Source organism: Gymnoscopelus microlampas (genome assembly GCF_963454915.1).
Source record: "Gymnoscopelus microlampas genome assembly, chromosome: 1".
NCBI lineage: Eukaryota > Metazoa > Chordata > Actinopteri > Myctophiformes > Myctophidae > Gymnoscopelus > Gymnoscopelus microlampas.
Window position 1 is genome coordinate 5,543,318 of NC_139962.1, and position 25,298 is coordinate 5,568,615.

The following is a 25,298-nucleotide window of genomic DNA, read 5'->3' on the forward strand; positions in this document are numbered from 1 at the left end:
TTACATTTATAATACTTTTGTCTAAAAGGTCCGACCAAAAAAGTCCTTGCGGACTTGTTTCCGTTGGGGTCCTTGAATTAATTTCATAGACATATATAGTAGCAACCAAACAGTTCAAAAATCAACATAAAAATACAGAGAAAAAATACCACTATGTACAAAAATAAAATAAAAAAGACATACATAAAAGGGGGGGGGGGGGGGGGGGGAGGAGAATTTGCCCATGTTTGTTTTATGGGTGGGTGGTACCAGATTGTTGTTTACACTCCCTCTAGTTTCGTGACTGTGGGTGTCACTAACTTTTTCGAGGTATTTATACAGATATGCGGGTATGGGGGGGCATTTCGAGCAAATCTGCATTTACAATTTTGATTGTTGGGTTGGTTCAACTCATTGAGTGCCAGGAATAAAACATTGTTTTGCTACGCCACTGCCAGCAAAAAAAAACAGCGTTTTCCTTACCTTTCAACTAGTACAGTAATATGTATCTCCAGTATGATTTTTAGTCATATTTTATAGTCATATTTTAGTCATCTGAAATGTTTGTTTTAGTCTAATTTTAGTCGACTAAATATCATAAGATTATAGTCGACTAAATCTACAAGTTGATTTAGTCTACTGAAATGTATGTTGGCGGTGCCTTGATGGCGTCATAATGGCTGATTTTACACTTGGTTGCGCTCTGAAAATAGCAGATCTACAAGCTCACAACGCGTCGCAGCGCGACGCGTTGTGAGCTTGTAGATCGGCTATTTTCAGAGCGCAACACCCCAGCGCAACCAACCAACATAAAATGACTTGTCTTTTAGTTCTACTGGATCTCTTCTCTAGATCTCTCTACTAGTCCCTCCCTAACATTTTAGTCTAGTTTTTATTCGCTGACGAAATTGTCAATATATTTAAGTCATAGTTTTAGTCATCGTAGCTTAGTTTTTAATACGTTTTTACTAAGTTTTCGTCAGTGAAAAAAAAGGTAGTCGACGGGACATTTTTCGTCACCGTTTTTAGTCGGCGAAATCAAGAAACCGCTACGTACCCGTCGGCGGCCTCCTCGTCTTCGTCGTCGTCCTCCTCCTCGGCGTCGGAGAGCTCTCCGCGCCGCGCGAACAGCATGTCCGGCACGAAGTGGTGGATGATCTGCTTGATCTTGTACTTGTCGTCCTTCTGGATGCCCACCTGCCGCTTGACGTGGTGGATGATGAGCGCGGCGGCGTCCTCCAGGATCTGGCTGTCCTCGTACGTCAGGGACATGTGGGGCCCGCTGGGCGGCGGGGACGACGTGTCCTCCGACGCACGCTCCTGGCGCTGGACGGATGGAGACACCACAGATATTTTTTAACAATTCACAAACAATTTAGGCATTTAGCAGACGCTCTTAATCCAGAGCGATCTACAGTAAACTAAGGTAAACACAAGGTAATAAATCAAATGCATAGAGATAGTAATCTAGGATCATAGGTAAACCAAGAACATATCATCAGTCTAAGCCAGGGGTCTCCAAGGTTTTTCAGGCCAAGGACCCCCTAGCTGAGAGAGATGAAAATTGTGTTTCAGATTAAACTTCTTTTTTTTTTACTTGATCCGGTCTTTTTTCCCTCTACACCTATTCCTCTTTGCCAAAAATAGCAGATCTACAAGCTCACAGCTGTGAGCTTGTAGATCTGCTATTTTTGGCTAAAGTTCTCCTCAGAAAAGGGATGCTTAAATAAGAAAAAAAAGAAAAGGGATGCTAGGGTTCAAGTGGTTAATGTAAAAAAAGAAGAATCATATCACACAAAGATTTGGCGGCCCCCCTGTAGTAACTCTGAGAACCCCCTAGGGGTCCTGGAACCCCTGTTGAAGACAATATCAAAAATGTAATAATCTGCACATTGAAACTACGGTATACAAACGACACGATGCCATGTCAAAAAAATGACCTGGAATCTGGCTAATGCTATCTATCTAAATTACATTTTAACCTTTGCATAAAAGCCTGCAAGGTCGTCAAGGCTAGGGCAAGCGCTACGGCAAGCGCTATGGGCTAAAGTGGAGTCTGAAGAGGCGAGTCTTCAGACTCCACTTTAGGAAGACTATGGAGTGAGTCTGCGGTTCTAACTGCAATGGGGAACCCAAGCGGGAGAAAAGTCTGGGACGTGTGGAGTGTTGTCCCTTATGGGTAGGGTTCTGACAAAAGAGCTGGTGCATGGATTAAACCAACATAAAATCAGTGGCGTGCACAGACATTTTGAGGGGCAGGTGCTCAAGTAAATTATACTTTTTTTTGTTTACTTGGTCTGCTCTTTTTTCCCTCTACACCTATACCTCTTTGCCAAAAATAGCCGATCTACAAGCCCACAACGCCTCGCAGCGCGAGGCGTTGTGAGCTTGTAGATCGGCTGTTTTTGGCTAAAGTCCTCCTCAGAAAAGGGATGCTAGGTTTCGAGTGGTTATGGTAAGAAGAAAAATCATATCACATAAAGATTTGGCTGACCCCCTGTAGTAACTCTGAGGACCCCCTAGGGGTCCCGGACCCCCTGTTGAAGACCCCTGCTGTAAACAAAAAAAAAAGTGCCCTTTTTTTCAAAAGGGCACTTCTGGTCAAGAGGGCAAAGGGCAGGTGCTCTAGCGCCACGTAGAGTCTATCTGTGCACGTCCCTGCATAAAACTTTCGACTGGAAGATTTTTTTTAGGCCATGCCTAATCTGCGATTCCTGAAACGGCGTGAAAGGAAATCCCCGACACTAGCGCTCCCTTTCCTAAACAATTAACACAATGCCTGCCAGAGTTTTTTCAGAACAGTCTGTAGCCTCTGCCAGGGTTTTGCCATGATTTTGGTACCTGTTCGCGTAGCCACAGATTTTTTTCCTCCAGTATGATTGATCCCCAGATGGTTTCTAATCACAGATGAGATTCAGGTGTGGTTTCACAAATGTCAACGAGGTCATTTTGACCTTGTTAACATGTGTTGTTTGATGTTTGAATATAGCTCAAAACCAGTAGTTTTAAACCAAAAAACAATGTAAATTGTTTGTCTGTTTGAATTTTAACATTGAAGTGAATGGAGCAGCAAATCTTTGAACATTTTTAGCTCCTAATCTGTTCGAAATTCGAAAAGGGTTGAAATTATAAAAAAAAAAAAAAAAAAAAAAAACATTAAAAAAAAAAAAAAAAAAAAAAAACATTTTTTTCAAAGACGTATATATACGTCATTGGCAGGCAACAGCTGATGATTCAAAGACGTATATATACGTCATTGGCAGGTAATCAGTTAAGCACAGTATGTAGAATTATGATGTTTGTGGTATTATCATCGTAAACCTATGTTCTTGCTGTTCCACATACAAGCCAACCTGTTGAAGAAATTATAGATTGAGGATTTAACCTTTCGCTTTTAGGAAATATCCGAGAGGGCATTAGGGTTTTATGGAAGCTGCTTCTGAACACGTATTCTTATCTATTGCTAGTTTGACCACTTCTGATACTCTTTTAACACATCGGGTGCCGAACACGGTCTGAACCGTGTGTTTACATAGTGGCGCTTCGGTGCCGAACACGGTCTGAACCGTGAGTTTAGTCTTTTTGTTTTTTTTTTCGTTTTTCTCCGCGCGGGCGGGGCTAGAGCAGCTCTGGGAGCAGCCATTGTAATCCTGCAAAGGAAGTGCCAGATCGCTCACCGGAAACAAAAAAAAATCAATCCCATCCGCTTCCTGTCTATTTCCTACTTTGAAACGCCTATATCTCCGAATCTGTTTCCTGTGGGGAAAACCGGTCATGCGCGATGCGCGATCCCCCCCCCCCCCCCCGTTGTAACTCGCGAGGGAAATGTTATGGTTCCAGGCTGTAGCCACTAGCCAGGCTCATGGCACAACATGAATCGATGCTTTTTTTTGCGTGGATTTGCTTGTAACGCACGCGGAAGCTTTAAACAGCAAAGCACAGTCAATGGGGAGAATGCTGGCACCCACGGTAAGTTGTTATGAAAAAATGCTGGCACCCGATGTGTTAATATCCGAAAATATTTACAGCACGGGACAAGCTTCCATGGAATCCAAATGACATGGCTTTAATCCATGCGGGTGCTTCCAATGTCACCGGAAAACGTGTTTCAGTGGCACAATACCAACACAAAAAGCTTTTTAGCCAGGTAAAAACTACAACAACACAAAAAGAACAGTATACGGTCGAGTCTTTAGAAACGTGTTTCCTTACCTCGTCATATATGGTCTCGATTTCGTTGAGCAACGTCTTGGAGCGAAACACTTTGGTGTCGTTCTGTTTGAAGTTGATGCCCTGGTGGTCCAGTGACTTCAGGTAATACTTCTCGTTCTGGTCCCTCCAGATCTTGTTGAAGCCCCGCTGAGCTTCTCTCCACTCCTCCTCTTTCATCTTTAACCTGAAAACAGTCACCAGAAAACTACAATGTCACCTAGGCCTGTCACAATTATGACATCATCGTATAATCGCCAAAAACTACACATCTAAAGCACCACAGACACCGTGACATATTTGCACAGATATCAATAACTATAGCCATTCTCCTCCCTGCCACTAGCGGCAATATTTCTTTTGTCTGAACGTTTCTTTCTTTTGAACGTTACGCTGGTATTACACGTAATGTAAACGCATTTGCATTGTTCAAAACTTCTTTGGTCCGAGACAGAGCAGCTGTTTAACCCTTTAAGACCTGACGTACCGATTCTAAAAATGTCTTCTAAATCCCAACAGTTTTTTTTTTTAAACGTATGTTGCTATATCAGTGGTTCTCAAACTTTTTCATGTCAACAACAAAAAAATTGGCTACGGACCCCCCATCTCAAAATATTTTGTTCCAGGGACCCCCAGAAGCAAAGATTTGAGTTACAAATGTTCGCTTTAAAAAAATATATATTCAAAGATTTGCACACATTTTCACGATTTTTCAAAAATAGCAGATCTACAAGCTCATAGCGCGGCACTCGGTGCCGCGCTATGAGCTTGTAGATCTGCTATTTTTTAATAGCCAAAGTGTAAAATAATGTGGTTTTTTTTGCTCAAATCTAAAAACGACACAGATGCGTTCCAGGTCTTAATGGGTTAAAAAGAATCACATTAAAACGTTCTGACCTCTTGAGCACTATCGGGACAGACGCCGCCGGGTTCTTCTTGAGGCCGTCGATGATGTCCTGGGCCTTGTCCCCGTATATCCTCTGGATGGCCTTTCGGTGGATGACCTCCGAGCAGCCGCCCATGGTGTTGTCCAGCTTGAAGCGGAGCTGCTCTTCGGCGGACATGCGCGACAGCCTCCGCTGTACGGTTTCCAGGGCTCGTATCGTGGACAGGTTTGTTTCCAAGACGACGTCGAGCTAAAAAAAAAGGGGGTGAGGTGAATTATTATGGGTAAAGTAGTTGCTTGAAACATCTGTTGCATCCGACATCAATAACGTCACTACATTCAGGCCAAACAGAACCAGGGTGCTGCCATCGTGCATGTTGGCTCACTAGAAACACGCTAAATGGAACAGAACCATTAGTATCATTGGTAACGTGTAACATCACACTACTATTTATGTCAATGTGGCTGCCTATAGAGCACCAAAGTCTGACTTAAATGGTAAATGGTAAATGGTGCATTTATATAGCGCTTCTATCCGAAGCGCTTTACATTGATTGTGCCATTAACCCATTCACACACACATTCATACACCGATGGCGGAGGAAACCATGCAAGGCACCAACCTGCTCATCGGGAGCAATTAGGGGTTCAGCGTCTTGCTCAAGGACACTTCGACACTAACTCTAGGGGAGCGCCCCAGCCTATTCTGAGCGCCCCACCCTATTCTGAATTCCCATTTAATATCATGTCAAATAAGAACTGTGTTCCAAAAATAAACAAATGATATATGTCAGTTGATGCTTCATATAATGACTGAGTGACTGACTATCATAAACGATACAGAGCCACCTCCCTGACAATATCACAGACACAGTTTGTTTATTTTTGGACCACGATTCTTATGAGACGATTCTAAGATGACCCAATGTTATTCTCCATAGAGAAATTACTTCCACGACCCAGGGGACGAACGAGTGAAGTCAGGATTTCTGTCCTGACTTCTGTCTGCGATTCTCAATCAACTCAAATCGCTCCATGTTCTCATTACTATAATTGTTCTTGGGTTGCAACTGACAATCACTTTCATAAATTGAACATACCGTAAATTTGGAGAGGATTATTTGATCACTCTGTGACTATAAAATGCACATATCAGACATGTTTAGAGGATTCACCACTATACCAATCCCGTTTGATTACTGAGATTTATAAGTACATCATTTAGTGTCTATCATTTGAGCCGTACGAACCTCAAAGCGCTCGTCCTCGCATCTGTAAATGTGCTCCTCGTACTGCGTTTTCTTTGAGCTGACAAACGTTGAATCCTCCGACCACGACGGAAACGACACCCAGGTGTCGTTAAGGACCTGCAAACGTTCCACAGTGTTAGGAAACAATCCGAGTGTAAACATAAAGTCCAAAGACAAAAAAGGGTAATGCCTTGCCATTATTTAGCCTTGCGCATCGTGTCGCGCATCGAAAACCAGCGGATAAACTAGCTCACAGGTCGTTGTGAGCTTATAGATCTGCCATTTTCAATACGTGATACGATGCATGCAACAAAATCAGGACTAAGTCTTTGCTGGCTTTTTTTCTTCCCATACGATATCCATATATAAAACACGTAGACACCGCATTGGCCACCGGATCATACACCTACATCAGTCATAATGGTAGGGAAAACTCCACTACAAGAAATATGCCCAGAGTCTTTTATAAGTATAGTAGCAGTATTAAGTAAAAACCAACCCGCTTGAAAATCTGTTGTGAATTCAGAGAGTTATGGTGATTTTAATAGTGGAGAAACCTGCAGCTTCAATAGAGATACATCCAATAGGAGTGTTTTCGTCAGGCATTACGAGCTTGTAGATCGGCTATTTTCAGAGTGCAACAAAGTGTTAAAGCATGCACAACGACGCCATCAAGGCACCGCCAAAATGCATTTTAGTCAACTAAATCAACTGTAGATTTAGTCGACTAAAATCTTATGATATTTAGTCGATTAAAACTAGACAAAAACTAAAATATTTCAGATGACTAAAATATGACTAAAACTAAATGGAATTTTATTCAAAAGACTATGACTATTTACTGTCAAAATCAACACTGGAGGCCAGGCTTGCCCGAACCCATATGGCGGCTGTGTTCACACGTTGCTACGATGAACAGCTACGGCCAATGTGGTATATCTACGTGTCTACTGTAATATCTATGTAGCTATCTGTTCCATTTCACATCGGTGGACCAGGTCTCTGACCTCCTTGCACAGCGGGGTCCTCCCCGTGCACTTGGGCTGCTGGTAGCTTTTAGGCAGCGCCCGGTAGCTGGAGCCCAGCCTCTTGCAGGACGCGTAGTCGATCTCCATGGCGATGCCCTCGGTGGCGCGCTCCTTGGGGAAACTCTCCACGTGGGAGGACTCCCTGTAGCCCAGGAAGTTCTTGAACCATGTGAACAACTCCGGGAATTTTCTGTCAAGATCAGAATAAAGATCAGGATAAATTAAGTTTTTCGAACTAACCCTTTTTTATTTTTTTTATTTTAGAAGTGTTGACTACTTTCTAATTTATGGTTTAACCCATTAACACATTCCCTGCCAGAGGGTTTTTTTTTTCTACTTCCCCCACTGCCAGCATTACATTCAATGTTAAAAAAACAAAATATTTTCAGTGATCACCGTCCTCACGGTGATCCCCTCATTACACACACACAGGAGTCTCGTAGAATCATGGGAAAAAATAATCCGATTGCGGTAATCCGTCATAATTGCAGCAAATTGAAAATAGCATGTTTCACCCAAAATAACATACAACAATAACCAAAAAAAAAGTACACAGGAGCCGAGATACAGGATTCTAAAGTAATAAGTTAACCAAGGAGTGAATGAGTTAACTTTATGAACTTAAATACAAACAAATACATTGGACATTAGAATTTGAATACTAGTCATTAAGCTACTAATATAGACTGAAGTAATTAAAGCGGGTCGTCTTTTCATGTCTGGAATTGGAACAGCTGAAATTAATAATGTATCAGTATTCCGGTATTAACTTGCGGGCCGCATTAAGTGAAGGTGGGGTCCCCCGGGCTCTAGCGTGGATGTGAATTGTGAACATACCCCAGGAATGGAATGACCAGCTGCACCAGCTCGGCACGGGAGATGACCTCCTGGTTGAAGATGAGAAGACAACGCAGGAAGTTGTCGTACGCCTCGGAGCTCCGCAGTGCTTTCCTTACCTGTTAACCACACAAACATTCATTCTGTATATCAGCTGTGCCTGAATTACACGTTCCGTGCACACCCAAAATAGAATCTCTACAACTACAAGCTCACAAAGGCTTTGCGTCGGGACACGCCGTGAGCTTGTAGATCTGTGATTTTTAGCGAGTAACACCGTTTTTTACTACAAGTATTAATGAGGCTTTAGTGTCTGAGAGTGCAGACTGAGACACATCAGTGGAAATCAGATTTGAATCACATTTCAAACCCCACCCAAGAATGTAGCCCAAAGCATTAGGAACATACACCTGTGCATAAAATCTACAAGTGCTGTCGTCTCCTGGGTACATATATTTATCCAACATCGCCCTCATGTGTTCAAAAGGTGTAATGTCTGCAACATGACTTTAAAAATGTCAAGGATCCTCATAACTATGTATTGTCTTTGGTGCCTGAAATCCCCCCCCAGCCGGATCAATAAAAAGGTCTTATCTTATCTCAGAGTGTACACATGGCACCAAATTAACCGGTACCATTTGGTTGTATTCGTACACTATCAAGAGTTTACAGACCTGTGGGTTCATTTGGAAGCCCCTCAAGGAACCCTGAGGGTCCCTGGACCACACTTTGAGAACCAGTGCATTAGACATGGGTGGATACAATGTATACAAAAGGAGGAGACTTGTCGTTGCCAATCTTAACCCATTAAGACCTGGAACTGTGTCATTTTTAGATTTGAGCTAAAAAGCATTATTTTACACTTTGGCTATTCAAAAATAGCAGATATACAAGCTCGTATCGCGGCACCGAGTGCCGCGCTACGAGCTTGTAGATCTGCTATTTTTGAAAACTCGTGAAAATGTGTGCAAATCTTTGAATATATATATATTTTTAAAGCGAACATTTTTAACTCAAATCTTTGCTTCTGGGGGTCCCTGGAACAAAATATTTTGATGGGGGTCCGCGGCCAAATACATATCATTTTGGGGGTCCTTGACATGAAAAAGATTGAGCACCACTGATATAGAAACATACATTTTCAGAATACTGTTGAGATTTAGGAGACATGTAGAATCGGCTTCAGGTCTCAATGGGTTAAAATAATATTAGAGGATTCAGGTCCTTGGTGGAATGTCGACATGTGAGCGAATAATAATAATAACTAGAAAAAGTGCTCCTCGGAGCACAACTCTCCGCCAGAAGACTTGTGTTGGTTCGAAGGTCGCGAAGGTCGCTATCCCTCTTGTATATGTAAGTGTCCTATCCATCCTGTCTGGGTAAGTGTCCTCTTCCGTTCATTCTGTGTAAGTGTCCTATCCCTCCTGTCCTATCCGTCCTGTCTATGTAAGTGTCATATCCCTCCTGTCTATATAAGTGTCCTATCTGTCCTATCTGTCCAATAAGACAGATAGGAACAATTGGACCGCGACTACTTGACTACTTCCGGTTCGAAGGTCTGGGAGTGAGCTAGTGGCCGGATTTTCGGTATTGGAATCTGGCTTATCACAGTGACACATGTATTTATAGGTCGCTATCCCTCTTGTATATGTAAGTGTCCTATCCAACCTGTCTGGGTAAGTGTCCTCTTCCGTTCTGTCTGTGTGAGTGTCCTATCCCTCCTGTCTGTATAAGTGTCCTATGTCATATCCCTCCTGTCTATATAAATGTCCTATCTGTCCTATCTGCCAATTATGTATCAGCAATGCAGCCATTTCATGGTTCCCATGTTAACTAGCAGTCCGGAGTGGTTCCCGTCTTACCTCACTCTGACAGTGGCGTAGACACTGTCAGAGTGATGCCATGTATATATAGGCCCGGTGGCGTCACTAGCCAATCAGATCACAGTATTTCACGTGTCACGTGAGGCTTGACCAATCGGTGTGTCATGTTTAGAAAGTGAAAACGCAGTGATAACAATACTCTCCTGGCGGAGAGTAATAATAATGACTACTGACCTTTTCAAAGAACAGAGATTCTGTTCCAGTGCTGTGTTTGCTGGCTTCAGCCAGTGCATGGTCCTTCCCCATCAGTTTAGGTTTCTTCTGCAAAGGGACCACGATGACGTTTACAACAAAAAAAACACTGTTGATTTTGACAGAAATGTTTGATTTCGTTTTAGTCAGTCTTTTGAATAAAATTCCATTTAGTTTTAGTCATATTTTAGTCATCTGAAATGTTTTAGTTTTCTAAATATCATACGATAATAGTCGACTAAATGTAGTTGATTTAGTAGTTTAAAACGTATGTTGGCGGTGCCTTGATGGCGTCGTAATGGCTGACTTAACACTTGGTGCTGAAAATAACCGATCTACTGAAAACAGACGATCTTCAAGCTCACAATGCGTCGCACTGTGACGCGTTCTGAGCTTGTAGATCTGCTATTTTCTGCTATAGAGCACAACCAAACATAAAATGACTTGTCTTTTAGTTCTACTCTTAGTTCCACTCGTCCCTCACTAACATTTTAGTCTAGTTTTAATTTGTTGACGAAATTGTCAATATGTTTAGTCTTAGTTTTAGTCATCATAGATTAGTTTTAATTTAGTTTTTATTTAGTTTTCGTCAGTGATAAAAAGGTAGTCGACAAAAATGTTTTGGTCATAGTTTTAGTCGACAAAATCAACACTGCAAATGTCCATTTCATTTGTTTGTTCATAATGACTACACTACTAAGACTATAAATGAGTCCCTGCCCGGCCAGCATTGACGTTGGGACCCATGAGCTTCAGGCAGTACTACTTGTCAACCAGTAGGTGTCAGCATTGCAGCTTTAAATGTCATAATAATTGTGAAGAAACAGTCATTTAACTGTGTGAGCAGTGTGGAACCTCACGTCCACAACAAGTCAACATGAAGAGGCGGGTCAAACCTTGATAGGGGGCGTGGCTCCTCCCACTCCAGAGGGTCTCCTGATTGGCAGACCGTTCTGGTTGAGCCTCTGCTTGGTGGCCAGCAGGGGCCTCTTCACCGTGCCCCCGTGGTCGTTACGCACCGACTCCGCCCGGTCCGCTGTGGTCTTGCTGAGCAGCTGTGTGTGGAGAGAGAGAGGATGGACACGTTTCATCACATGGTCATTGGGTCACTGTCTACTGACCGCACAGCAAAACACAAGAAAATAGCAAAACTACAAAATCACAACGCGTTGCAGGTGGGACGCGTTGTGAGCTTGTAGGTGGTGATGGGTCGTTCATAATCGATTGGTTCATAAGAACTAGTTCTTTGCCGTGAACGAACCCGTTCCCTTCCTGGAACTGTTACGTTCACGATTTTGTTCATGCCCCTCCCCCTCCCCGCGCATGTCGCACACACACACACACACACACACACAGGAGGACGCGGGGCTAAGCTTAGACCTGTCACCGGACCATGCGCGCTGTTTACCGCGCCGCGAGCACTAGCTGTCAGACGGAACCGGAAGCGCTACTGGACGAGAACGTGAACGCATCATTGCCGTGGACTTGAATGAAATCGTTTATTCACTGAAATTAACGTTTTTTCCCACCACTAATTGTAGGTCTGCTATTTTTGTACAACACGTACGATGAAGTGTAAATTAGGTTTGAGGGTCCGGAGCATATCGTCTCTGGTGGAAACTTCATAAGTCCAAAACTGTTACTTATGGATCTGCAACTTTTGATACATTTGTGTGACGCTGTAGTATGATCAAGCAGTGGCGTACCCGCCTCCCCTAGAACAGTGGTTCTCAACATGGGGGTCGCGACCCCCAGGGGGGTCGCCAAATAATTTGGGGGGGTCGCCAGATTTTTTGGTGAATTTGAAAACAAAAACGTTTTTTTTTTTTTTTTTTTTTTTATACAAAATATTTTTTTATGTTATCATTAATTCATGTTTTATCAGTTAATTTACTCAATTTACCCACTTTTTGCAAAAATGTTTTGATAATAAAGAATTATCAAATAACCTATTATAATTAAATAACCTTCGCGCGCGCGAACGGGACCGCGCGCGTGCACGCGGGGGGTCGCGGGAAATAATATCATTATTTTGGGGGTTAATGCAAATGTCTTCATGGGGTGCCAGGGGTGGGGGTCTGGGCCATCACCTGTACTCACCTGGCATAAAAGGGGCTCTGAGAGCAGCTTGAGCCATTCATTACTAAACTCTACAACATGAAGAGACCACCGCTGAAGAACAGATTCATCCAGAGGACGCTATACCTTTCACACCACCGCTGCCAAGACCGTGGCGGCGCCAGGACCAGCGCAATACATACATTGATTATACTTGCATATTGTTTTTATTAGCGTTTTTCAGTTTTGTAGTCAGTGTAGTGTTGTTGTTAACTTGTTTCCGAGATTTTTCCCCAAGTGCCCTAAATCTCGCCTGCCCTAAACGTAATTCCTGGGAACGCCACTGTGATCAAGTAGGGCGTTCATTTATGGAAAAACACACAAAGATAAAATATGGAGATAAGAGGTTTCTACCCGACAGCAAAGATATACTATAAGTAAATATGTAGATAAAGTATTGTTTTTATTGATCTCTCTCTCTCTCTCTTCTCCTTGCCCCTTCTTTCCTTTATTTTTTATGGAAATATAAAAATGGAGCTTGCACAAATACTAATTTCACCCACTGTTTACACCTGTAAACCTGTGATGTGATAAACATTGATTCTGAGTTACATGGTCATTTGCCCACTGCAGTGCGGGCCAGCAAATCTGAATTTGTTATGAGTATAATACTACAAAGTTAAATCTCAACAATTACCAACAACAATCATAACCAAAACGATGTTTCTCTCGCAAATCGGTCACACTTGCTGAACAGACTCACCGCTGAGCTGTTGGCGTCTGGCAGGAACTGTCCAAACTCTGACAGCAGGTCCTCCTGGTTCTTGAAGAGCCGGGCCACCTGAGCGTAGACCTCCTGCTCCGTCAGTGCCGGGGTGTAGTTGCCCCCTGCTTCTTTAGCGTTTCGCTGCTCCTTCTAGAAAAAAAAATCACACCTGTGTGAAGGTAGCGGCGCCTTTGATATATTTTGTCATAGATATGTGTTTCTACTAGAGAAACAATATTAAATCTCTGTAAATTTATTTCAAGGCTTCCAGTGGCACTAAATAGTGCCATTGGAAGCGAATCACCAAATGCATTCCAAGGTAAGTGGCAAAAACTGATCTGTCATAGCTGATAGAGTGGGTACCTATATAGACATCTAATTCTATATTCATGACATCATAGTGATGTCATGAATAGTAACATAGTGATGTCATGAATAGTGACCAATCAGAACGTTGACGGACCTGACCAATCAGAACGTTGACGGACCTGACCAATCAGAACCTTGGCGAGCCTGACCAATCAGAACGTTGACGGACCTGACCAATCAGAACCTTGGCGAGCCTGACCAATCAGAACGTTGACGCAAAAGCCAGGTATAGAGGGCTAATATCTGCTCTATACCTAAAGGTATAGAGCGGCGCTGACCAATCAGAACGTTGACGGACCTGACCAATCAGAACCTTGGCGAGCCTGACCAATCAGAACGTTGACGGACCTGACCAATCAGAACCTTGGCGAGCCTGACCAATCAGAACGTTGACGCAAAAGCCAGGTATAGAGGGCTAATATCCGCTCTATACCTAAAGGTATAGAGCGGCTAGCGCCGCTAAAAAGGTGGCAAGGAAGGACAAAAGAGGTCAAACTGACTGTACAGTAACTATGCATCAAAATAGCCTCTATAACATTGTGTTATACCTCTTATCACGGTGTAAATATTGATTTTGTTTACTATTGCCAAATAAAAAGTTGAAGCACTTGAGCCCCATCACACTTTTTTTTTTTTAAATAGCAGGTTGACAAGCTCACAATTTTGTCATCTGCTGTTTCAGCAACTTTTGAAAATGTGTGGAATAAATTGACTACATTTAAACAAAACAAAAAATCACACCCAGTGTGAAGAGAGTGGTGCCTTTGAAAGTGTAACTGGTTGCATCCGCAACAATCAGCAACAATATGTTGCTGATTGTATATATATATATAATATATTGTCACATGTCACGTGAAGCTTGGCCAATCAGCCGTGCTCAAACATACGGACGGACCTACGGACGGACGGACATACGGACACAGTCAAAGTAGGAGTGGTTGGCACCACTCAAAAAGACTCACTCCTGCCAGCATAGCCTAAACACGCAGCTAAATACCCATTAAAAACAATTCAAATATATACGCTGCACTCAACAAACAAAAACCTTAGTGGACACACACAGCCCCCTAGTACAGTGGTTTTCAACCTTCTTCATATCAAGGTCCACTATTTATTTGGCATTTGAGCCACGGACCGCCGTTTGATGAGATTTAGCCCCTCAGACCTAGCCTCGGAGTAGGAGAGATAACCGGAAAACGTTGATCAAAATAAAAATTCTTTAATGCAGATGTTTAACTCACTGAGTGCCAGGATTGCCAGAATTATTTCAGAATTGATTCTGAAAAGTGCCAGAGTTTTTTTCACAGAAAACAAAAAGTGCTTAGGAAGAGAGATATAGCATTTTTTAGTTCTAAGTTAAACAAGGAGTGGATGGAGCTGCACATCTTCAGGTAATGATATCTTGGGTTCTGAACATTTTTTTTCAAAAAGAAAAAAAAAAAATTCTCAATTTTTTAATTTTTTTCAAAAACACGTCAAACACGTTAATGGCACTCAGTGAGTTAACAACAATTTAACTTTTGAGAGCGTAAAATGAAACCAAATGGACCCGCAAGGGTCCATTTGGTTTCATTTTACGCTCTCAAGAGTCAAAGATCTATATGGGTCCATTTGGTTACCAATTCTCCATCATTTAGCTGGGGACCACCTGTGAACCCCCTCAAGGACCACTGGTGGTCCCCGGGACCACTGGTTGAGAACCACTGCCCCTAGTGTTAAGTAGAGCTACTGTGGATGGATGCTCAGTAAAACAATCAAATCTGTTTGTATTCAATGAGTAGAATGGTGATACCTGATAGGTGTGGAGGATCTCTAAGAAGGCCTTGTAGATGTCCGGCTGGCCCTGGAAGCGGTTCTTGATCTTGTTGACATAGTTGATGGCGTGGTTGAACTCCACGGGCTGGTTGTTCTGGAGCGGCCCCCCGCCGGCGCCGGAGGGCGCGCTGCTCACCGGGGTGTGGGACTGCACCGACGGGGAGCGGGGAGAGGCATAGGTGGGGATGGAAGGGTTGGGCTGGCTGGTGGGGGTCAGGGCGGGAGACTGCATCGGCTGTTGGAAACAGAGAGAGAGAGAGAGAGAGAGAGAGTGAGAGAGGATGTTATACAGGGTTCCCACACATTTTTACCAATGAATTCCCAAAACTTTTCCAAAACTTTTCCAGAATATTTAACCCGATTTCCAGGCCTATATAACAATCATTCAGCGCAGTAATGAGTCTCTTACTCCTATGTGCAATGCCCAAAGACAGGCAGTGTATCAAAAATAAAGCATAGAATGGTATAATTCCATTCCAATTTACTAACTAACTACGCATCACGCTGCAGCACGTTCACGTTGTGAGCTTGTAGATCTGTTCTTTTTGTCACGTCCAGTATGCATTAGGCTGCAATCACGCAGCCCGTTCGGCGAAAAACTACTTTTGTTAAATCAATAGCCAAAAATAATGCGTAGCCAAATGTTTTTCAAGGACCCTTGATAAATTCCAGACCTTTTCCAGGACTGGAAAAAGTGTTTTCTAATTTCAAAATATTTCCAGGAATTTCATGACCGTGGGGACCCTGGATGTAGAGAGGACACGAATGTCACCGTAACCGTGTAGTGGAGTAGAAGTAAAAAGTATAGACAATTGGAAATACTCCAGTAAAGTAAAAGTATCTAAAAAAAGTGTACTCAAGTACAGTACTTGAGTAAATGTACTTAAGTTACTTTACACCACTGCTCACGTCTAACCGTGAGGGGTTTTCCCATAGACATATAAAAGGTAGACGCCTCCTTCGGCTCCGAGGCATTGGTATCTCGGGCGCCATTTTCGCGTAGGCAAGCTCCCGCGTGTGTCACAGAAGGGGCCGTTCGGTAGGCCAATCAGAGGCAGGTGGGGGGGCGGGACAACTAGATTCTGACAAGTCTTAGAAAAGACGCACTGCGATTGGCCAGTAGTCAATGCGCTGGTTGTGAGCGCTGCGATTGGCCAGTAGTCACTTTGAGTGTCCGTTTGGCCTACGCGAAAATGGCGGCCGCGATACGAGTTGCTCCAACAAACTGCAGAGGCCAATGAGGTATCTAGGTTTCTATATCTATGGGTTTTCCAGTTCACCCGGCAGGTCAATAGGCTCATATGCACAGCACCCATATTATCACTTCCTTCACAGGTGTTACCAATGATACTAATGAAGGCTCTGTTCCATTTAGTGTAGCACAGTGGTTTCCACGACCCCCATAACTCTGAGAGTGTACTACAAATGGAATCAAATGGACCCTTATACGGGTCCATTTGGTTCCATTTGTACACTCTCAGAGTTACACACCCGTAAGGGGCCATTTGGAAGCCCATGAGGGTCCCTGGACCCCAACTGTAGACCCACTGGTGTAACAGAGTGTTTCCAGTGAGCCAACATGCACACCATCAGCACCCTGACTCTATTTGACCAGAATGGAACAGAGCCTTCATTAGTATCATTGGTAACACCTGTGAATGTCTTCATAATATGGCTGCTGTGAATAGAGCCTGTTGGTACATACCGTAAATCCTCTTATATTAGCCCGGGCTTGTATTTGTTTCAACTGTAGTGGGTACCGGGCTTTTATTGAAGGGAGGCATGTATAAGAGAGAGGCCTATATTTCCATTTTTTCCACAGATCAGAATGAAAGAAAATATATACATTTTGGCGTCAGTTTGAACCCAGTAAAATGTACTGGGTTAATTTATTGAAACCAAGTACTGTATGAAATAAACAGTGCAAAAGTTTTGTTTTCATAGACCGGGTTGCTGATTGTCTTGAGAATCTGGCAACACTGCTAGGCTAAGGCTCGGCTTGTATTGGAAGGGAGGCTTTTAATTGCCTTTTTCAACGGCGCCCCCGGTCATTAATAGAGGGACGGCTTTTAACCCATTAAGACCTGGAACTGTCTCATTTTTAGATTTGAGCTAAAAAGCATTATTTTACACTTTAACTATTCAAAAATAGCAGATATACAAGCTCATAGCACGGCACCGAGTGCCGCGCTACGAGCTTGTAGATCTGCTATTTTTGAAAAATCGTGAAAATGTGTGCAAATCTTCTGAATATATATATTTTTAAAGTGAACATTTTTAACTCAAATCTTTGTTCTGGGGGGTCCCTGGAACAACATATTTTGATGGGGGTCCGCGGCCAAATACATATAATTTTGGGGGTCCTTGACATGAAAAAGATTGAGCACCACTGATATAGAAACATACGTTTTTCAGAAAAAAAAATGGATTTAGGAGACGTGTAGAATCGGCTTCAGGTCTCAATGGGTTAATTGAATAGAGGTTACTATCAGAGGATTTATACGGTACCTTGCTAGTCTTGGCCGCGGTGGGCTGGGAGGGCGTAGTAGCCGGGGCGGCGGTGGTGCTGTTGTTGTTGTTGGTAGTGGTGGAGGTGGCGTTGAGACCACCACCACTGCCACCGCCGCCGTGCGGGCTGGCCTGCTGCTGCGGACCACCACTACTCTGGTGGTGCTGGTGGTGGTGGTGGTGGCTGACGACCGGGACGGGCGGGCCGGTGATGGGCAGGTTCTGCACCGAGATGCCGTGCGGGGTGATGTAGTGGATCTGGCCCGGCGTGGTCACGTTGACCAGGTCGTTGGTCTGCACCTCGATCTTGTAGCCCGGCGGCAGGAAGGTGTTGAAGCCCATGATGAGGTCCGGGTGGCCCTTGAAGAGCTGGGACACGCGGCTGATCACCCCCGGAGTGTCTATGCTGTAAGAGAGAGAGAGAGAGAGAGAGAGTAAAAAGGCATGTCTTCAGGGGGCACGGTGGCGCAGTCGGTAGCGCTGTCGCCTCACAGCAAGAAGGTCCTGGGTTCGATTCCCGCCGGGGACGCTGTGGGCGCTGGGGGCGTGTCTTCTCCTCCGCGTCATCAGCGCCCATACCCTAGGTGGGGTTGGTGAAAGGGCCTACTCTGTGTGGAGTTTGCATGTTCTCCCCGTGTCTCCCAGGGTAATTAATACCCTCACAAAATGAGGCAGTAATCCTGGTCACTATACTGCCTCCCCCATGACAGCCGGGGCGCCTGATGGAGGGGAAGGGAACTGGTTGGAATAACGTGTTCCTTCCACGCGCTACGTCCTACCAGGGAAACTCCCCCCTATCAGGTGACAAGAAGGTCAGTTGGCTCTCATGCACTGAAGGAAGCATGAGCTCGGCCCTGGCCTCCCTGGCTGTGGGGGACTGGTGTAGCGCTGGTGTAGGGCTGGTGTAGCGCCCAGGATCACTTAGGAAATTGGCACCGGGTGAAAAAAATGGGTTACAAAAAATCGCGGGATAAAAATTATTAAAAAGGCATCGTTTTTTGATTGATTGAATAGTTTATTACAGGGGTCAAGGCCAAGGACCCCTTAGCTGAGAGAGAGAGATGAAGCAGGGACCCCCCCCCCCCACACTACATATTGTGTTGCATATTAAACTTTTTCATAGATTTAATATAATAATTTCACTGTCAATGTGTAGCGTTGTGTTTTCAGTCAGTTGACCACTTTAAACCCCCAATACTTAGAAAACTTGTACTTGATCTGCTCTTTGCCGAAAATAGCCGATCTACAAGCTTGTAGATCTGCTATTTTCGGCTAATGTTCCCCTGCAGAATAGGGATGCTAGGGTTCAAGTGGTTAATGTAAGAAAATAAAGGAAAAAAAAGAAAACAAACTCTCTCTATGACCTCTTACACACCTCTGACAGTCTTTTTTCCCCCAATCCGGTTCAATTCCATCGGGTTTTTTTATGCGTAAACAACTGACTGAACAATTAAAAGATTTTGTGGAAGGGCTTTTACTCGGTGAGCCACCAGGGTGCCCCCTAACACCATGTCACAGAGGACAGACAAAGTGACTTTTACTACTGTGCAAGGACACTGGCAGGAATGTCTCTACTGGGGCTCTCCACTAGCATGTAACCTCAGCTTCCTGTCTCTCTACATTCTCCTAAATCTAAATAAAGCAACAAAGAACAAAACATAAAATTGCTTTAAAAAGAAGAAGAAAAAATCCCTGTTCCTTGGTACAAACATCAGACACGTGGTCACACAAATAGTTTATACTCTCTTGAGTGTGTATAAATGGAGCCAAATCATTTGGTTCCATTTGTACACTTTACAAATGCAGTTACGGACCAGTAAGGGTCCAATTGGAAACCGATGAAAGAACACTGAGGGTCCCTGGACCCCTGCACTCTCAACAAGTACTGCTTAACCCATTAAGGCGTGAGGTTCCGATTCTACAAAATGTCTTCTAAATACTAACAGTTTTCTGAAAAACGTATGCTGCTATAATATCAGTGGTTCTCAAACTTTTTCCATGTCAAGGACCCCCAAAATTATATGTATTTGGCCGCCGACCCCCCCATCTCAAAATATTTTGTGCCAGGGACCCCCCCCAGAAGCAAAGATTTGAGTTCAAAATGTTTGCTTTAGAAAGATGTATATTCAAAGATTTGCACGCGTTTTCACGATTAAAAAAAAAAAAAAGCAGATCTACAAGCTCATAGCGCGGCAGGCACCGAGTGCCGCGCTATGAGCTTGTAGATCTGCTATTTTTGAATAGCCAAAGTATAAAATAATTGGTTTACGTGGTTACACGGATGCGTCCCCGGTTTTAATGGGTTAATGTACTTTCAGTGCATTAACTGTGATTCACGGGTGACATATTATCAAGTTGACTAAAACAGTTCAAACCGACCTCTGGGATTTGAACTCTTTCATGATGTCCAGGAAGTCGTTATAAACTTGAGGCTGGTTCCCAAACTGTAGCTTCACTTGGTCCAGATAGGACAAGGCATCTTCAACCTATAAAACAAAATAAAAGTCAGCTCAGTTACAAAACATCATCGTTATTTTATTTTTTTTGCAATGTCATTATGTGAACAATAACACGGCTGTCCTGGGTTTCCAACCTTTGTTCCAACTTCCTTTCTGTTTGTGTGTAACCGTTGGACGACAAACTATCAGAGAAAAGGCCGTTAATTAGCCAACTAGACAGCCTAAAAATGTAACAATACACTTTAGCCCATTGATACCTGGAACGCATCTGTGTCACTTTCGATGTCTTTGGCTATTCAAAAATAGCAGATATACAAGCTCATAGCGCGGCACCGAGTGCCGCGCTATGAGCTTGTAGATCTGCTATTTTTGAAAAATCGTAAAAAATATTTTTTCATATTTTTTCCCGAAAAATTGTTAGGATTTTGAATTTTTTTAGACGCTGCCTCAGGTCTTAAAGGGTTAAGTTGACGTGTATTATTATCAAATGTGTGTTTATGGTCTAAAGAGCTGGCAGGATGTCGATGAGGGTTTCACGTTGACTCCTAGCAACGATAGAAAGTTAAAACCAACTATAAGTAGGAAACGTAATGTCTGACCAGGGCCGTCACGATTACAAATTTATGTTGACGATTAATTGTCACTCAAATAATTGTGATTAACGATTTAATTGTGTGTTTGGTCATTGAACATTGGAACATATTAATAATATAAAAAAATATGTTTTCCTTTTAGGCTTCCTGATCAAAAATTGCACAGGGCAGATATGACAAATAACTTAAATCTACAAAGACATTATTAAAATATTTAATATGTATTTAAATCTTATACATGTGTAAAAAAAAATAGCATGAATAGCTGATCTACTGCTGATCTGCCATTTCTGCTTTTTTGGGAGGGAGGAGGACCCCCTCTGTATTGTATAAAATTGTGTTTCAGATTAAACTTTTGTTGTTTACTTGGTCTGCTCTTTTTTCACTCTACACCTATACCTCTTTGCCAAAAAAAAATAGCAGATCTACAAGCTCACAACGCGAGGCGTTGAAAAAGGGATGCTAGGGTTCAAGTGGTTAAGGTAAAAAAAAAAAACGTATCACACAAAGATTTGGCGGACCCCCCGTAGTAACTCTGTGGACCCCCTAGGGGTCCCGGACCCCCTGTTGAAGACCCCTGATGTAGACTATTATGACGATTATGCAAAAAAATAAGTGCAATTATCTCAAATAATTGCGATCGGACGATTATGTAATAATTGTGACACGCCTAATATCTGACTTTTTTTTTTTAAGTCCTAAATTTAAAGGTTTGTGTGTTTTTTCTTTTTTTTTACAAAAGCATATCACTTACACGCCCTTTAAAACGTTCATTTTTATTAACACATTTACATCAGAACAATGCTGTACTTATCTTGAAAAAAATCACACCCAGTGTGAAGAGAGTGGTGCCTTTGATAGTCAGGGGATATTAGCAGAATATTTTCCAATCTTGGAATAAATTCCTTACCAAAAAAAATCTTCACCAATGTGTTTGTAAAGGTGTCTAGTAACACATCTCACAAAGACTGAAATTCAGTATCCCTAGGAGAATTTTTGACAGCTCCTTAAAGTTGGGGTACACACCATAACCTTGGTTAAAAAAAAATCCAAAAACAAATCCAAATTTAATTCTGTTTTAAGTAGCATGTGAGGGGTCAAACTAGGGTGTTTTTATTATTCTGAATCCATTGCAATCATTTGTTTTGCACCAAAACCACTCCTTGGTAAAAATGGCCATAGCCATGTATACTTTTTGTGTAAAAAGCCCATTGAGATTGGGCCGTTTTTAGCCCAAGGAGTGGTTGTGGTGCAAAACAAATGATTGCAATGGATTCAGAATCATAAAAACACCCTAGTTTGACCCCTCACATGCTACTTAAAACAGAATTACATTTTGATTTTTTTGGGGGGATTTTATTTTAACCAAGGTTATGGATGGTACCCCAACTTTAAGGAGCTGTCAAAAATTCTCCTAGGGATACTGAATTTCAGTCTTTGTGAGATGTGTTACTAGACACTTTTACAAACACATTGGTGAAGATTTTTTTTGGTAAGGAATTTATTCCAAGACTTTTTTTAATATCCCCTGACTTTGAATTAGTGTAACTGGTTGCATCCTTGTGTTGCAATCAGCTGCAGCTGTTGAGGCCGTGCTCAAAAACATACGGACGGATGGACGGACAGACACACACACACACAGTCAAATGTAGGAGTGGTTGGCACCACTCAAAAAAAAAAAAAGTTAAAGTAAAAGATTACCTTCAATCGTTGAAACTGCTGCCCTTGGGTGGAAGTCATGGGGGCGGGAGGGTGGGGGTGACTCTGGACCACCGCGGCGGGACCACCCGGTTGGGACTGGACCGCCGGGGCGTGGGAGTGGGGTCCCACGTGGGCCGCGGGACTGCTGTGTCCGTGTCCGCCGTGCCCGCTGGCGCTCTGAGGCATCGTTGGCACCTGGAGAGATTTTTTTTGTTTACAAAGAAAAGGACCATCGCTTTAACATCAAGTTGAGATTATAGTTAACCCACTCAATCCGGGAACGCATGTGTCATTTAAAGATTTCCTTGGCTATTCAAAAATAGCAGATATACAAGCTCATAGCGCGGCACCGAGTGCCGCACTATGAGCTTGTAGATCTGCTATTTTTGAAAAATCGTGAAAATGTGTGCAAATCTATATAGATTTTTTTTTAATCGAACATTTCTAACTCAAATGTTTTATTCTGGGGGGTCCCTGGACACAAAATATTTTACAAATGTTCTCTTTAAAAAATATATATATATATATTCAAAGATTTGCAGATCTACAAGCTCATGTGCCGCGCTATGAGCTTGTAGATCTGCTATTTTTGAATAGCCAAAGAAATCTAAAATGACAGAGAAGCGTTCTTGGATTGAATGGGTTAACTGAAAGTAAATAACCAAAAATAGTTGTGGGGGGGGGTATCAAAAAAAAGATAACTAACTGAAACTGTGTCGTGTCTTTACAAAGCTAAAACAAATTAAGCTCATAGAGAAAATGTCCTTAGTTTTCGTCTTTGTCAATTGATTTCATACATATTTAGGCCTAGTATTGTGGGTAGATATGAAATCTTGATAAAGAGAATGATGCCAGTACTTACTCTCAGTACTTAATCTCATCTCAACAGTTTTTGAAAATAAATCTTTAAAAAAATGTCACTATTTTTCAAAAATAGCCAAAGAAATTTAAAGTGACACAGATGTGTTCCAGGTCTTAATGGGTTAAGTGGATATAAAACCCGCTGTGTAGATTAGTAAGTCTATTGAAACAGTATGCAGTAACATGGTGAATTTTATTTTCTAATTTACAGCAGCAGCAGACAAACGGACGTGTTTCGGCTACTGAGGCCTTCATCAGCGTTTTTTCCCCGTTTGTCATGACTGTTGCTGCTAGTGATGAGCGGGTCGGGTTTTTTCATGACCCGCCCGCCCCGCCCCGCGACGGAACCCAACCCGCCTCAACCCGCCCCGCGAACCCATATATAAATCTATGGCTCAACCCGCCCCGCGACCCGCGATTTTTTTTTTAATTCTGTAAAATCATGGTCAGAAAAGAATCCCCAAGTATATTCAAACTGTTTTATTGTTATTATTCTTATTCTTATTAGGAATACAGACAAAACAAGAGCATGTGATTATTTCTTATTTTTTTTGCGTGTGAGAGCGGCTGACCCGCTCACCCACAGCCCGCATAATTGCCTCTGAAATTCTGACTCGACCCACCCGCGCCGCGGGTTGACCCGCGGGTTACGGGTCGACCCGCTCATCACTAGTTGCTGCGGTAAATTAAAGAATTCAAAGACAATTCACATTATAAGTGCGTACCGTTACTATAGACTGTTCACTGAGAGTCTGCACCCATCCGTCTGTCCTTCTCTCTTAATCAACTGACTTCTGTCCCATAGTATTTGGATAGATTAGTAGAAGTTGAACACAACGGTGGGTTTGTTTTACCTGGTAGCCCTGTGGGATGGAGTACTGGATCCCGGCAGAGGGCTGCATGCTGTCGGAGACAGCGACAACCTCCAACGCGGTAGGGGCCGGAGCTAAGACGCGGGGCGGGAAGTTCTCTGGGGCTCCTGGGAGACGTCGGGCCTGCTGCTGCTGCTGAGCTGTGAATAATATGGGTTCCTGGTCCTCCGCACGTCTCTTCATTGTATACTCATGCTCCAAAAGGGCGCTAGGAATGGGACACAAAGAATGGGAGGAATTTGAGAAGACATAATGCGTTGCCATGTCTATCGTTCTATGCATTCCATCCGCCGGTGTTTCAGTTTTTAAAAAAGGAACCGGGGTTAACTGCAGGTGAGTGTGTGACCACACTGACACTAAAAACCCACTGCACAGAAAACACCACCTTGAGGGTAAAGATTAAAACACATGAGCATGTGTGCATGCATGTTCACTGAGAGAGAGAGAGAGAGAGAGGGAGGGAGGTGCGGCCTAGGAGTAAAGCCCAGTGCAGGGGTTGACACTAACACCTGCCCGCCTGCCCGGGGCACGTGTTATAAATAAAATAAAATGGTAGGGCAGGTGAAGTTTGCTAACTGGTTGCCCCACGGGCAGGTGCACATTTTGTCTCTCCAGCTCTTTATTAAACCGAAAATGCCTTTTCGGGTCGGGATACCAATTTTATCAAATCAGGACAGAGAGCTCGGACAGGATACAGATTAAACAAGTGAAATTGGAGGTGATGACACAAAGAAATGAGCATGTAAAATTGGAACTGGAACATTATAAAAAAATGAAGCTGATAACTGGGTACTCTCTGCTGATTGGCTGAAATGGTGTCACCGACCTAACTGGACATTTATTTTCTGTCTATTAAAGAGCTGGAGAGACGGGGAGACTCCTGTTACTGAACAAACACTCTATAGCAATGAGTACTATCAGATTATAGAGCTTTAATCCATAACAAAACCCTTTTTGTTTTAACCAAAACATACCACTCAACCCATAGTCATATTCATAGCTATTTAGATATTTGGCATACAAGTGCCTCTG

General features: G+C 43.0%; 1 protein-coding gene across 2 annotated transcripts in view; it reads right to left on the minus strand.

Annotated features, from left to right (window-relative positions):
- Window positions 1-25,298, minus strand: part of LOC311046729 (paired amphipathic helix protein Sin3a-like) — a 48,072-nt gene that overhangs the window by 15,188 nt on the left and 7,586 nt on the right. For both annotated transcript variants that reach the window (XM_084059246.1, XM_084059245.1), the window contains exons 2-15: window positions 24,249-24,474; window positions 22,534-22,728; window positions 20,160-20,266; window positions 17,781-18,186; window positions 15,250-15,507; window positions 13,086-13,238; window positions 11,161-11,319; window positions 10,247-10,333; window positions 8,190-8,308; window positions 7,332-7,542; window positions 6,325-6,441; window positions 5,086-5,324; window positions 4,192-4,375; window positions 1,037-1,305 (exon numbers count right to left, since the gene is read on the minus strand). In XM_084059246.1, coding sequence (XP_083915372.1) covers window positions 1,037-1,305; window positions 4,192-4,375; window positions 5,086-5,324; window positions 6,325-6,441; window positions 7,332-7,542; window positions 8,190-8,308; window positions 10,247-10,333; window positions 11,161-11,319; window positions 13,086-13,238; window positions 15,250-15,507; window positions 17,781-18,186; window positions 20,160-20,266; window positions 22,534-22,728; window positions 24,249-24,449 — 2,705 coding nt within the window. In that variant the 5' untranslated portion in view covers window positions 24,450-24,474. The remainder of the gene's footprint in view (window positions 1-1,036; window positions 1,306-4,191; window positions 4,376-5,085; window positions 5,325-6,324; window positions 6,442-7,331; window positions 7,543-8,189; window positions 8,309-10,246; window positions 10,334-11,160; window positions 11,320-13,085; window positions 13,239-15,249; window positions 15,508-17,780; window positions 18,187-20,159; window positions 20,267-22,533; window positions 22,729-24,248; window positions 24,475-25,298) is intronic.